This window comes from Nymphaea colorata, chromosome 10, assembly GCF_008831285.2.
Source record: "Nymphaea colorata isolate Beijing-Zhang1983 chromosome 10, ASM883128v2, whole genome shotgun sequence".
Lineage (NCBI taxonomy): Eukaryota > Viridiplantae > Streptophyta > Magnoliopsida > Nymphaeales > Nymphaeaceae > Nymphaea > Nymphaea colorata.
In genome coordinates this window covers 24,577,225-24,592,882 of record NC_045147.1, presented here as the reverse complement: position 1 = coordinate 24,592,882, position 15,658 = coordinate 24,577,225, and the positions used below count along the sequence as shown (strand labels likewise).

At 46.0% G+C, this 15,658-nt stretch overlaps 1 protein-coding gene and 1 non-coding gene across 2 annotated transcripts; one reads left to right on the top strand and one right to left on the bottom strand.

Moving 5' to 3' along the window:
- Positions 1–11,561: 11,561 nt before the first annotated feature.
- TRNAL-CAA (transfer RNA leucine (anticodon CAA)) lies at positions 11,562–11,645 on the top strand. The gene has a single exon. It is a non-coding gene; the product is annotated as a tRNA-Leu (tRNA).
- A 2,701-nt stretch (positions 11,646–14,346) lies between these two features.
- LOC116263433 (putative DEAD-box ATP-dependent RNA helicase 33) lies at positions 14,347–15,633 on the bottom strand. The gene has a single exon (XM_031643204.2). The coding sequence runs from the start codon at positions 15,584–15,586 to the stop codon at positions 14,606–14,608; it is 981 nt and encodes a 326-aa protein (XP_031499064.1). The 5' UTR covers positions 15,587–15,633; the 3' UTR covers positions 14,347–14,605.
- Between the last annotated feature and the right edge of the window lie 25 nt (positions 15,634–15,658).

Below are 15,658 nucleotides of genomic sequence, written 5' to 3'. Positions count from 1 at the left end.
TTACAACCGCAACTATTACAAATGTTATCACTCGGCTCACACACAAAGCATCACATCTACATCACATTCAACATGTGCATTCAATCTCTAAAGCGGGCAAACCATCATAAGCACTCTTAGGAAGGCGCACAAACCATCACAAGCACCCCTAAGAAGTCAAGTAGCTCAGATTCGTGCCCTTAGCTATCTAACTTCGGAGGCAACTGTTAGGGCCGGTCCACCTACGGCCAAATCTTGCTGCCGAAGACCGACTCTAACTTCCCAAGATTCAATTGGAGGGGTCTAATCGAAGTGCTGAGCAATTGATGCCCAAACAATCACGCCAGGGCCATTTCTGTTTCAGGTCAAGCAAGAGCAGGAAACCTTGTCTTGGTTCATAAGAGGGAGCGGTACTCTAAAAATCATATAAATTCATCCAGGTCTCTGTTTGATCTGAAATTTGGACCATAGCATCCTCAAATAGGTATACAAACACGCGCCAAAGATCAGCTCAATTCGATCATCCAACAGAGAGCTCGTTGAAGATGAAAGTACTGGACTGTCACAGAATTTGTATTCAGTTCAGGCGTAGAGAGACTGCCGGTGAGTTCAGGACCTGTTGAGCTTTAAAAATTCACCGCGACTCAACCAGATGTCCAAAAATCCTGAAATTTGGTTTGAATGGAGCTAAGACACCATAGATTGGACGCCCAAAAGACCAGGTCCAAAACTGATCTCTAAGGGTCACTCGTTGAAGACTTTCTCCTTCAACAGGTCGTAGGTTCAGGCCGAGCAGAAACAGGAGATAGCAGCCGATTTCGCCTGATTCAGTCCGGAGGGGATATCTTCCTCCATACTGAACGGATTTCCCTCAAACCAAGTTCAGAATCTTCGTCTGGATGTTGGGAAGGTGATCCAAGTGTCTGATTGCCAAAATAAGCTCTCAATCTCTTCACAATTTTGTCTCATCAGGGGTGTCTGGGTGGTAGAACAGGGAAGACAGCAGGGACTGTTCTCCCAATCGCTTCTCAGTCGAATCTCCCTTTGATCAACATGAAACTCGCCCAGAAGGTAGATGATAATCAAGGAATCGAAATGGGCTAGAACTCCTTGGTTAAACTTGTGTGGGATCAATAGGAATCAGTGTTAGATCGTCTACCCGAAGGTCGAATGAATGCGCTGATCTTGATCCTGGTTTAATCCTCACGATCGTTTAGCCCTTCGATCAATGAAATGCCGGATGAAATGGCCAATGCTTTAGACCAGAACTCGTTGGAATGCGCACAGGGGATCCCTTCCATTGAAGACAATGATCGGAACAGAAATCTCCAATGATAGCATCGAGGAGACGATCGACACTAACCTGAAATGTTGGAGACTCCGAATGTCAATGGCAGAGACGTTGATCAACTCCCTCCTGCTTGGCTGGATTCAGCCAAGGTACCTATCTGTTGGAAATCCTCCGTTGAGGTAGCACCCAGCCGGAAGATTCCCCTCGTTGAGGTTCAGAACGACGCCAATCCCTCAATGCCTCCCCCTGTCAAGTTACGCCTCTCGTTCCTCCTATGGCTGGAGAAACAGCACGCAGCTTGATCTATGTCCCAGGAAATGGGGAAGATAACATTGTTTGGCACTCAGCAACACCCTCCGGCAGTGTTGCACAAGATACCAACTAGTTCACCTATCGGAAGCCGCCGGAATACTGACCTCCGTTGAGGATTTTGAACACGGCATCACACAGCCGCCCTGGCTGGAACTCTTCGTGGAAGAAGAAACTTCAAACTTTGAAACCAGCACACATTCCAAGAAAAACTTCATTAAGACATTCAAATCATTAGGGCAACATCACTTTCCTTATATAGGGAAAGCATCCCGGTTCATGCTGGCATCTCGTTTCGAGACGATACTACAATAAGCAAAACAAACTATGCACAAAGACTAAACCAGCCGAGTCGGTCAACTATTATTGGGTTCAGTCCTAACCCACACCTGAACCGACTCCCAACCGTGATGCTCTAGCTGGGTCCAAACCCACTTCACCTACACTCAGTCTAAGTGGCCTCAAACCTGGCTGTCTCGGTCTACTCGTCTGTCTCTGTCCAGAACCCTGGAACGTCCCCTGTTTCTGTGTTGTGCTTGTCTGGACAGTCTGCCTGCTCTGCTCCTGCTTTGGACACCTGGATACCCACTGTGTCTATCCAGTCTCTGCTAGTGATGTCGGTCTGCCCTGGAACCGACTGGACATCTTCTGTCCTCGTCCTGTGCCTGTGCTACCTGTCTATCCGGGTTCTTACTGTTCTTGTCCTCTTGTTCCTGAGTTGGGGGTTCATGTGCAGTCTGTTCCTGTCTGTCCGTTCCTGAACTGGTGCACCTGGTCCCAACTTGGTCTCAGTGAAGGAGATACCCTCAAAAGAGAAATGATCTCCTCTGCCTGCAATGCCTTCCTTGGCTGCTTGAACGCCACGCTGTTGCTTGGCGCTTGTAACCTCCCTCGTGCTATGAATGCCTGTTTCAACTAGAGCAAGCAAAAGGTTAACCTCACAATATATATTTCCGCCTTCGGCCATGGGTTCTTTGCCCACTCGGTGTGAGCGCCTTGCGCTCTCGGCATCACTCCCGATCGCGGCCAGTGCTTTCCTTAACCTCCCTAATGATATTGGCTGTTCTTTGGCTTCGGCAGCAGTCGACGGGGCTCTAGGTAGGCCCGTAACAAATCCATCCCCCTTATAACGAGCTTGTCCCCAAGCTCGACCTTGCCAGTCTCCTAGGAGGAACCGACCAATCTCATCCAGCCAAGCCTTGCTTCTAGCTGGTCCATAATCCCGCTCTAACAGCCCAAGTAATGTCTCTTGCCGGTTTGGATGTGTCAGCTAATACCGCAGCCCCATGCAACCTTCCTCGATCATAGACCTAGCCTTTAAGCCTCTTAGGCCTTGCCATATAACAATCTCCAAGTGTTGCCAAATCATTTCCCGGTTTGGCTTTGACCCATCCTATCAATAGTAGAGGATAACACAGTCCATAATCTATTGGGAGTCATCCAAGTTGGGACTCCATTCTTGCCTGAAGGCGCTTATAACATTTTGTTGCCGACCCTTGCATGAACTTCCCATAGTCAAAAATCTGCCTAATTTGTGGGTGCACTTCAGCCTTACGATAATGTGCAAACGTTGACATGTAAAGACTATTATTTGCTTCAAGAACGAATGTGGCGTTTGGGAGATGCTTCAACAAGTTCGGCCCATGATCTGCCTGTTCTAGCTGGTCACACTCCCCTTTTCTACCGGCTGAAAAATCTATTATATCATTGCCACCCCTCTTAGGTGACGTTTTACTCGGCGTGAAAGGACTTCAAGGTATCGATTCCAGCGTGAAAGGACTTCAAGGTATCGCCACCCCTCTTTGGGGCAAGCTCTTTGTACTCAAGGGTTTCAACGCTCTTAATGTTCTCATTTGGCTTCTCTAGAGTGTGATGTTCACCCGTTTTCAGGTCCTCTAGTAAATCTATAATGTCATATTCAATAATAGAGTATTCCTCGGATGGTCCCCCACGGGTTGCCACAGCTTCATCCTCCTATTATCACTATCACTATTCTCGGAAGATAGTATTTTAAGTTCATTTTTTACCTCATAATTTTTCAAGGAAGTGACCCCAAAACGTTCTAATAGTGCTGCTTTGAAGACGTCCCAAGTGGGATTCGTTTGGGTTTACTTGAACCTATGGTACCATTGCCACACCTCGTCTTTGAACTAAAGAGTGGAATATAGGATCCAAGTTTCCTTATTTAGGCCTAGGCGTTTGAAGTATTGTTCCACTTTAAGTGCCCACTTTTGTGCCTCTTTTCCATCAAAGTCGGGAGGATCGTTCCGCTGGTCATTGGGTTTCTTTGTTTGCCTTTGGGGCTGTTGTTCCCCTTGGCTTCTTTGATATTCCTCCTTTCTCTCCAACCGTGAGCTTGAGGACTTTAAGCATGTGGGGTCTAGTTTCTCAATCATTTGGCATTGCTCAGATCTTACCCCGACTGTGGAACCGCTTTTTGAAGCAGGTTTAGTGGGTTTCATTCTTGCTGGTATTAGTGCTTTGTTCCCAACAGGACCGCAATGGTTAGCAATTTTTCGTTGATGTTGAAGTTTGGGTTTGATATCGGCCTAATTCTTCCTTATTTCCTCTCGCAACCTATACGCTGCTGGCAGGGAATCCTTCAACGGTTTCTTTGGAGGTTGCATATTTCGGTTCTCTGTTTTCTGTGGAGAACTATTTCTAAGGTTGTCTTGTTTTCGTGAATCTGGTCTCCTTTCTAGATCTGAGACTGCAGAAATATCTTTCAGCTTTTTCTCTCTTTTCCAGTCAACATGGTGTCGACTCATAGCATTTCTGTCCGAGTGTTGCTGGGTTTGATAGCCAAGGTTTACGTCAGGCTGAATTTGCTTAGAGTTGCATCCTTCTCCTCCTTTGTGAGGTATCATTTCCACTACATATTGTCTATGTGAGTCTCCTATTTTAAGTGTGTCACCCAAGTAGATACGCATGTAGTGATTGGGCCTAACTTCATACCCGGAAACGCTCAGCTTTCTCATAGTGGTCACGTTAGTCACATACATTTTTTTGTTCACTTTATTAATCTTCAGCTCCAAGTGGTGATCATAGATGCTAGGATGGAAAAAGATCAAGTCACCATTCGGACTTCGCCCGCCCTCGAGGATCTCAGTCCTAGGATCCTCCTCCATTTTTGATGCGCTAAGCAACATCATGTCTTTCAAACATTTCTCATGTAAACACACGCAGAGAACTAGATCCATCATCGCAAGTGCTGCACCATTGTCTCTCTTATCATATCTGAAATTGTGCCCCTCACATTCAGTTTTAGCCCCTTTTTCCTGACCCTTTAGTTTATCAAAACTAGTAGAAGTAGAGTCTAACGATTGGTTTGGCTGCTCTTTCTTATTGTTGTATCCTTCTTCACTAGTTACCCTCATGGCTCGTGTTATGAGCTGTTGTATTCCCTTCAGGATATCGGGTATGTTTAATGGGGCAGCTTCTTTAGACGTCTCAGAGGAAGTGCTTGGTTAAGTTGCGTTCCATTGGCCATCATTTGCTCCGTTTTGGGCTGATTTATCCGACTGTTAGTTTTCAGATTCCCACTTGGTTTTGGTTGGCTGTGGTACAACGTTGGTGTAGTCAAAGTGAACTCGTGATTCCGTTGGAATGAAAAACCGGAATGCTCATTTGGAGATGGACCCTCATAATCGTTATCTCATTCTTCGCAAGACTCATCACTTGACTGCTCATCCTCATTATCACAGCCTTCTTCATCAAACTGATTAGATGTATTACGGTTGGAATCATACCACTCTCATCACCCTTCTCCTCAATAGGATCACAAGCCACACTAGCGTAAGATGGCTCATACTCATCCGGATCACTATATGAGTTGTGTTCCCCATATGAGCTGTAACCGTAGGCGGATTCCTCTTCAAAATGACTATCCTCCCAATCATCCATGCTTGCAACTAGAGTCTTGAAAGCTAACTGGTGGGACTGCCTAGATGTCAGTCAAGGAATGCTCGGTGCTCAAAGCAGCTCCTTTCCAAGATCTCTTGGCTAGGACGCAAAGTCGGCTATATCAACAATTTATACATTTTATCTACCCGGTTGGACAGTCACCCCAACCAAATCAGTCCCAAGGTGAGTGATACACGGTAGGTTTTCCCGAGCGAGGTCTCAACCTACTACAAGATAAGGGGTTTGAGGCTTTACAAGCGTAGCGTACAAAAGTTCTCTCACCTCAGTCACAAGCCATCAACATACATATCCATCCAACGGCTACCAAACCATGCGTAGATCATGCAAACCATCACCATGCACCTTAGGTAGGTCTGTAGTCCGGGTTCGTGTCCTTAGCTTATGAGCTTTGGAAGTAACCTCGTCGACTACACGCCGGAATGGCTGGGCCCACCCTCGATCTATAGGATGTGTCGAGTACAACCTGGCAGGAGCAAGTCCAGCAATACCACCAAGGAGGAAATGCCAACTCCTTGGTATTCAGCACTCCGTCTTCAGCAAGAGAGGTGCTCCCAAGTCTGGTCGAATGATGTCCTTCTTGCTTAAACAAGAACATGGTAGTCACTGCTTTGAATGGACAGCAACTTAAAAGGAGAAGGGATTGCACTTCACCGTGGCCTTTAGAACCCCTAGTGTGCTGATGTGATAGGGGGAAGCAAGCACGGACAAGGTGACCGTGTACACCCTTCCTTCTCCCGGACTCAGCTCAATCACGGTTGCTGGAGCTGCTCCTTCCTCTCGGCGATAGCTATCTCCAACAATGAAGCCGAGAGTTACTGTTCAGAATTAACTAGGAAACAATGCATTCCCTAGAATGATAGAAGTCGTCACCATGTATGGATTTAACCCCTGTTGATAGACGTGTCTTAGGGGGAAGCAAGGGCCGCTTAGCCCGACATAAGCTATGACTTCCAACGAGATCAACAGGTTCGGTTTCAGCTCTACCTGCTCACGAACCAGCTCCAACACCTCTGTTGCAAGTATCCTCCAACAATAACAGAGCAGTCACCAGAAAATATAGAGATTAAGCACAAGTAATCACAGGTGGATAAGCGTCACCAAAATCTGAATTAACCCCTTGTTTTTTTCTGGTAAGAGGGAAGCAATCGCCGGATTCGTGCCGGCGAACACCTATTCAGCAGCTGCTGATATGCTCAAGTGATACAACAACTTCAAGGCAGCTTCTGCTGTCTTGAGTGATCAGCACCTCACCAACGATTCAGCTCACACAAAATAGAAAGAGTTAAACTCAACAAAAACATAGGAATGAACTTGATTTAGCTGGGATCGTCACTGTGTTATCAGTTTTACCCATGCTACAGAACAGGATGTGGCGCAAGCACGGATTCTCTTGCATGTCTGCGTCCAGCTACAACAGGATAGTGCTTCAGGGACCCTTACTCCTTCAAAATTCAATATCTCCTTGCTCAGAAGTCCAAAATTTCAGAAACTTGGACTGAAAAATACTAGACATCTGAGGCTTTCCATGCATATCAAACTCATCGCCTGGTTTGATCCATAGAGAAATTCGAGCTCAAAGAAAGAGACACCTCAGCTCGGTTTTTCAATCAAAAGTTAGGCTAAGAACAGCTTGCAGGCAACATCTCAGACCAGTGTCTATTCAAAAACTTATATCTCTCTACAGAGTTGTCCAAAATTGCTGAAACTTGGACTGAAAAATTCTTGACTTATGTAGGAATCCAACGCACCCAGGCTTGTTGTCAGCGTCGTTCCCTATAGCAGACTCGTTGAGCTCAAAATCACGCCTCAGCCGTGTTTTTCAGACGGGGTCTGGCTGCTCACAGAAAATGCTTCAGACCAGTCCTCGCTTAAAAATCTGCCACGCTCTGGATCTAGCTCCAAAAATTCTAAGATTTGGAAGGTAGAAAGTAGAGATCCAGGCGATTCTAACAAACCAAGACTCGTTCAAATCCGATGCTTGAGCACACAACGCCGGTCGATTGCAGTCCGTGAAGTCTTGGGTTTTTCAAACGTCTGAGACATGTGAAACTGTGAAGGTTTGGGCGGTGTCCTAGCCTGACACGTGCTAAAGAAGAGTCGGACACGTTGACATGATGTCGCTACCCTTGAAGATTGCTCAACTCGTGTGGAGCGGAACACCGTGTATGACGAAAACGCTGTGGAGCGGAAATCTTGGCGGGACACGACGAGCATCGACAATGCGGTGGCTCTGGACTCGATGGGACTCGCGTGTCCGTGTGATCCGCTGTTGTTATGGACACCGTTGCACAGGATTCCGCTGGGGATTGAAGAACACGGTGCCAGAAACTTCGATTTCGCCGAGATTTCCCTTTCGCCGCCGGAAAAAACGACAGAAAGTTGCGGTCTGTTTCAAATCGCTTTATCTTCCTTGTTTCTGGTCTGAATTTGACGATCTTGTGCTCGATGTATGCGGAAATTCGTCATGAATCCCTCCAGATCATGATAAACACGATTTGTACACGTGATCAACCAAATTTGTCGGTAGATTTGCAAAGTACCCTGGCTGAATAAACTCCTCCAACACAGCTCTGATACCAAACTGTTAGGGCCGGTCCACCTGCGGCCAAATCTCGCTGCCGAAGACCGACTCTAACTCCTCAAGATTCAATTGGACGGGGCTAATCGAAGTGCTGAGAAATCAATGTCCAACCAATCACGCCAGGGTCATTTCTGTTTCAAGGTAAGCAAGAGCAGTAAACCTTGTCTCGGTTCACAGGATGGGGCAGTACTCTAAAAATCATATAAATTCATCCAGGCCTCCGTTTGATATGAAATTTAGACCATAGCTTCCTTGAATAGGTATACAAACACGCTCCAAAGATCAGCTCAATTCGATAATCCAGCAGAGAGCTCGTTGAAGATGAAAGTACTGGACTGTCACAGAATTCGTATTCTGTTCAGGCTTAGAGAGACTGCCGGCGAGTTCAGGACCTGTTGAGCTTCAAAAATTCACCGCGGTTCAACCAGATGTCCAAAAATCTTGAAATTTTGTTTGAAGGGAGCTAAGACAGCATAGATTGGACGCCCAAAACACCAGGTCCAAAACTGATCTCTAAGGGTCACTCGTTGAAGACTTTCTCCTTCAGCAGGTCGCGGGTTCAGGCCGCGCAGAAACAGGAGATAGCAGCCGATTTCGCCTGATTCAGTTTGGAGGGGATATCTTCCTCCATACTGAACGGATTTCCCTCAAACCAAGTTCAGAATCTTCGTCTGGATGTTGGGAAGGTGATCCAAGTGTCCGATTGCCAAAATAGGCTCCCAATCTCTTCAGATTTTTGTCTCATCAGGGGTGTCTGGGTGGTAGAACAGGGAAGACAGCAGGGACTGTTCTCCCGATCGCTTCTCAGTCGAATCTCCCTTTGATCAACATGAAGCTCGCCCAAAAGGTAGATGATAATCAAGGAATCGAAATGGGCTAGAACTCCTTGGTTAAACTTGCGTGGGATCAATAGGAATCAGTGTTAGACCGTCTACCCAAAGGTCGAATGAATGCGCTGATCCTGATCCTGGTTTAATCCTCACGATCGTTTAGCCCTTCAATCAATGAAATGCCGAATGAAATGGCCAATGCTTTAGACCAGAACTCACTGTAATCACACTGGGAATCCCTTCCGTTGAAGACAATAATCGGAACAGAAATCTTCAATGGTAGTGTCGAGGAGATGATCGACACTAACCCGAAATGTTGGAGACTCCAGATGTCAATGGCAGAGACGTTGATCAACTCCCTCCCGCTTGGCTGGATTCAGCCAAGGTACCTATCCATTGGAAATCCTCCGTTGAGGTAGCACCTAGCCGGAAGAATCCCCTCGTTGAATTTCAGAACGACGCCAATCCCTCAATGCCTCCCCCTGTCAAGCTCCGCCTCTCGTTCCTCATATGGCTGGATAAACAGCACGGCAGCTTGATCTATGTCATTGGAAATGGGAAAGATAACGTTGTTTGGCACTCAGCAACAGCCTTCGGTAGTGTTGCACAAGATACCAACCAGTTCACCTGTCGGAAGCCACTGGAATATCGATCTTCGTTGAGGATTTTGAACACGGCGTCACATAGCCGCCATGACTGGAACTCTTCGTGGAAGAAGAAACTTCAGACTTTGAAACCAGCACACATTCCAAGAAAAACTTCATTAAGACATTCAAATCATTAGGGCAACATTACTTTCCTTATATAGGGAAAGTGTCCCGGTTCATGCCAGCATCTCGTTTCGAGATGATACTACAATAAGCAAAACAAACTATGTACAAAGACTGAACCGACCGAGTCGGTCAACTATTATTGGGTTCAGTCCTAACCCACATCTGAACCGACTCCCAGCCGTGATGCTCTAGCTGGGTCCAAACCCACTTCACCTAGACTCAGTCTAGGTGGCCTCAAACTTGGCTGTCTCGGTCCACTCGTCTGTCTCTGTCCAGAACCTTGGAACGTCCCCTCTTCCTGTGTTGTGCTTGTGTGGACAGTCTGCATGCTCTACTCCTGCTCTGGACGCCTGGACACCCATGTGCCTGTCCAGTCTATGCTGGTAATGTCTGTCTGTCCTGGAATCGACTGGACGTCTTCTGTCCTCGTCCTGTGCCTGTGCTACCTGTCTGTCTGGGTTTTGACTGTTCCTGTCCTCCTGTTCCTGAGCTGGGGATCCGTTCATGTGCACTCTATTCCTGTCCGTCCGTTCCTGAACTGGTGCGCCTGCTCCCAACTTGGTCTGAGTGAAGGAGATAGCCTCACTAGAGAAAAGATCTCCTCTGCCCGCAATGCCTTCCTTGGCTGCTTGCACACCACGCTGTTGCTTGGAGCCGGTAACCTCCCTCATGCTATGAATGCCTGTTTCAACTAGAACAAGCAAAAGGTTAACCTCACAATATATATTTCCGCCTTCGGCCATGGGTTCTTTGCCCACTCGGTGTGAGCGCCTAGCGCTCTCGGCATCACTCTCGGTCGCGGCCAGCGCTTTCCTTAACCTCCTTAACAATATTGGCGGTTCTTTGGCTACGCCTTCGGCAGCACTCGACGGTGCTTTAGGTAGGCCCGTAACAGTAACCAAGTCAGCTACACAACAAAACGGCAAGGCTGAAATCAACAAGTGCTCTCACCCGCGTGTCTACAGGGTGTTTCAGAGCTTATATATATATATATATAATAAAAAATCAAAAGGGACTTGACAACCCACTATCAGTCAATCTGATCCCAAATCGTGCTCTATTGATCTCAATCAGCTTAAGATTGCAAACACCGAATGAACAGATCATCTGAGTAAACATATGGAGTTTGCGTTCTTGGTTATGGTAAGACGTTGATATTGTACGTTACGGAGAAGCGGATGTAAGGAAAGACAGATAGCTAGCATGAAACGAAAATTAGGTTGACCTAACCCCATCAATTCCTGGCTCATCGTTCAGAAAGTGCGGTCGACCGTTTGATGAAAATCGATGTATGTGTGAAAAGTTATGAAAATCCAATATTGACCCTTTAAACTTTTTTTAGTAATATATGAATTAACCAAAAAAAATAAATAAAAAAAGAAAAAGGCAGTACATGGAGTGAGGACAGAAATAATTGTATAGATCAACTTCCACGGTAGAAGACACAGACGAAGAGTAGTTGGCCGGCCTAACACGCATCACTCGACGGATGGGCCCAAAACGAATGCAAAAATGGCAAATTGACATATTTACTTTATTGTAGGTCCCTTCACCCATCTAGTGGAGAAGGGCGGTCAAATTATATGTTGTAGTTCATGTTAATGTTTTACTCTAGAAATTAAAGTACCCCACACAGCAACGTGCACCCTAAGCATTTTAATTTGACCTCTAGTATCTTACGGTAGTAGTTCTCGATAGGCTTTCGTAGACTGCACCTCGTGATCTATACATACTATTTTACCAACCCATGGTCCTTCTACCCGCTTTAGCTAATACGGGGCAATTACTATGTAAAATGCCCATTAGAAAGGGATGCTTCCAATTGTCCTCGTTTATTGTTCTTATAGACAAGGTAAGGCCTCCTGTCATCAACCGTCAGGATGGCCGAGTGGTCTAAGGCGCCAGACTCAAGTTCTGGTCCTCGGTTGAGGGCGTGGGTTCAAATCCCACTTCTGACACAAATTATCTGTCTAGCTTTTTCTTTTTTTTTTGGGACGCATAAATAAACCTCTTCTCTGGTTGAGGGCGTGGGTTCAAATCCCACTTCTGACACAAATTATCTGTCTAGCTTTTTCTTTTTTTTTTTGGGACGCATAAATAAACCTCGTCTCTGTTGACGACCAGCCGTTTCATTTTTTTTCTTGTTGATAGGACTCGTCGAGTTTCATCGCTTGCTTACGAAGGTGCGGACGTGATCGGCATTACGCCCATACCAGTCAGTCCTCACATGGTTCCGACAATAGATTGGATTCGAATTAGATGTCTTTTCAGCCATGTTTGAATACACGTATAAATATAAACAAGGACAAGTCTATAGCATATTTGAATATGAACTGACAATCCAAATCTGATCTAAACCTGGTCTCTAAATTTACATTTGAATCCAAATCCAACTTTCAAACCAAATATGAATTGCTTTCGATACATTAAAAATTGACTTTCAAAATGTATAGACATTGCATGCATGACATTTATTTAAACTCAATCCCATTAGAATCTGATCGAATATCTATTTAAATAGAAATTCATCCGATTTCTTAATTCCTGTTTTTTTTTTCTATCCAATTCTTTGAAGCAGTTGGACATTCAAATTGCATTTATTGACATCGCTATTAACAACATTAGACAATAATATTGTTTTCCTATAGTGCCCAAGTCCCCAAGCAGAGAACCAATTGCTTGCTTGAAATGAGTGCCACTTACCCTTTTACTGGGATTAAGACCAGAAAAGTTTTCATAGTATATAATAATTCCATTATTGCATGTCTTAGGTCAAAGCCATCCGACCGTGCCATGTTCAGATGAGAAAGTAATATCATCTGTAGCGCTCATTGGTAGCCTGTTTCATCCCCAAACCAAACATGCTCACTCACCCTTTAGCTTGACATTCCTGCTGCAACCGTGAAGCTGAGTTCATTCATCACATGCATCTTCTATATGGCCTCAAGGGGGTACCGTAAATAGCATGCCCTTTCTATGTTAGGGAAATAGCCAGAGTTAAAAATCCATGACAGCTACCTAGTGTGCAGGGCAAAGTATACATGAGCCTGGAGGTGAGGATGCTAGCAGCAAGGTATACGTGCCACTAAGAGAAAAGGCCAAGCACGCAAAATTCCAGAAGTTGGCGGGCAATAGATCAGTCAATCTCCCCATTCCCTCTGAGTAGTCCACCCTTAGACAGTCTAACCAGGTCAGCATTGAGCTTTGAAAGGCCAGAACAAAGTGGATGAGATTCTGGTTAGCCTTCAAAGTCCAGTGACTGGCGAGTGGCGTGGTTCAACTCAACCCAACCCCAGCCAAAGTCCCATGGTCATTGAAGAGCATACCACAACAAATACCAATTCTTCGGACCATCACATTAACACATCAGGTATTTTCAGCTCCTAACATGAAAATATCACTCTTCACTCACCTCCAGCAGCTATTCAAAGGCAGCCATGGGTGCTGCTTGAGATGGACAAGCAATGGCTATTGCTCCCTCCTGCTTACACTGGACAGGCTTGTGCCCCTTGTTGATCCGTTCACTGTAACCTTAAATATGTTTACTGCTTCCTTCCGTCCGCCTCCCTCAGCAGGTCCAAGTGACAGGGAGCCAAGAATATCGAGGTGCTATCGGCCAAAGAAATGAAACCAGAATTTTCTTTCAGATTACAGCAGAGCCAGACAGAGGAAGTAAAGAATCAACCATAAGGTAAGAGAGCCAGAGACCGTCGCTCACTCCAGCCAGGGTCATCAGCCATGGTGCAGAGACCATCGGCACTAGCTATTCCAGAAACTGCTCAAAGGCTCTCCCATCCTGATGCACATGGCCTCAAAGAAAGCGACAATGTCGCCTAGTGCACTCCAAGATGATGAGAAGGGGAAGTCAACCATTTCTCACCAACAGCAAAGATGATGGGCAATTTGACCGCTTTCACTAGCACGCTCGGTACAATACTACAATCCATAGTTGAAACCAATCAGAGACAAAATTTCCCTCTTGGAAAATCTTAGCAGTGGAACAGTTCTTGATGTTCCAAAGATGATTTTGATAATAAGACCGTAGACAAGGAATTTAAAGTGCTATCCAATATGACCTAGACGACCAGCAGTGCCACCAACCAAACTAACTACAGATTTGGTCGTACTGAACCCAGATAAATTAAAGGATCTGTCTCTCCCCCTCATCATCCAAAAAGCACAACCAGGAAAAACACCTCCACTTTCCACACTGGACCTGCTATTCCATTCTGGAACTGCAACTTTTGCTGCTGACAGAGGCATGTTACTAACTATGCTTATTTATGCATGCTTAATCTGCATATCAATTAGATGACCAACGCATGGCCGACAAGGTTTTAACACAATGACAAACGATCTCCATTTTATTTCAGAAAGAAATACTGTCAAATTAGTTGCCTAGCTTTTATATGGATAAGTTTGGTAAGCTTGTCCTTCAGTAACTAGAGTGGGTTGAATATCTGTAAGTCAGCTTCAAGAAGGACCCAAGGACAGATATTATCAGCATCGAGTTGAAGGGACAAGAAAGGCCCTTGCATGGAATACCACCTACTTCACTTGAATTGTCATATTCAATTGAAGATTGGAAAACAGCCAGAAAACAGCAACCTTGCATGGAAGATCCTAAAATGCTGTTTCGCAGAATAGGCAATCAGAGAATGAAAGCGAATAACATACAATTTAGCCCTACTTAATTTTGTACAAGTAAGCTCTTGTTTTTGTACATGTATAGGGGAACAGACGTCTAGGAGATAGCTAGCAAAAAAAGAAAAGGAACATTATAACTTCAACCCACTTATTTGACACTATGGATAGGAAAATCAACCCAGGGAAGTAGAATCTGACCACCAATATCCTCCGTGAGAGTTCCTTCTTGACATCGAATCTTCTCAGTGATCACCTTTTCTTTGATTCGAATTTAAATATCAATGCCTTCTTGTCCATTGCTTCTGCTTCTTCGGTCGAGCCCATGTCTATTCTTCACCTCCCATCTTCTGCTATCTGCAAAGACTTCTTCATACTCTCTGTCTACCTTGCTTCGCCTCGCGAATCTTCCCGAGCGGTTCCTATATGTAACAGCTGTTCTGGTGCTTCGGTTCAATCCGACACCTCTATCAGGATCATTGCCATCATCATCAACGTCTTCTTCTTCAGAATTGCACTCTGAATCTGAGCTAAAGTTAGTCGAATTACCATTTCCCCTCCCATAGGCCATTAAACTTCTTTTCCCTCGCGACTTATATTTGGGCAACATGCCTCCAATTTCATCCGAGACCGCGAAGCTGTTGCTAAAACCCTTTTCTCCAACCTCATCGTCTTGGAAATGTCCTCGGCTTTCGGGTTCTCCAGATTCGTCAACCCTTGTGTAGTGCTTGATGCTGTGCACGACGCCCCTGGGGAAGAACCTGGCGGAAGGGAGGCCATCGGGTGTCTGAAATAGCTGTGGACCGTCCTTTTCCGTCCAGAGATCATAGCCTCCAGGCTTCTGGAATCGGTCGGCAAGGGCCTTGACCTGCTCGTCGGCGCTGATGGAAAAGAGGGTAGGAGCGCGTCGCACGGCCTCCCAGGGCTTCTCGAGCTCCCCTACGGCGGCCTTGAGCTCCGTCCGTTTCCGCATCTCATAGAGCTGGCGCTCGCGGCAAAGCCTCGCTTTCAGCAGCTGCTTCGCTTTCTTCGTTTGCATCCTCTTCCATTGCCACTTCGACACGCCCCCTGGGTACGTCCGCGGCCCGCCGCCCATTCTGATTATGGTCGCCGGCGGCGAGCGGACGAGATTGGCAGAGGAAGACGATGAGCTAACCTGGAGACGAAGGTTATCGATTCCTGAAGAAACGGACCTGAGGGTAGAGAGGTAGTCGCTGGGCTTGGGAAGCATGGAACCCATCTGCAACACCGCCATGGCTCTGCGACTTCTTTGCTTGCTCCTTGTTTAACCTAATCTCCCTCCCACCCATCTCTTATCTGACTGCAA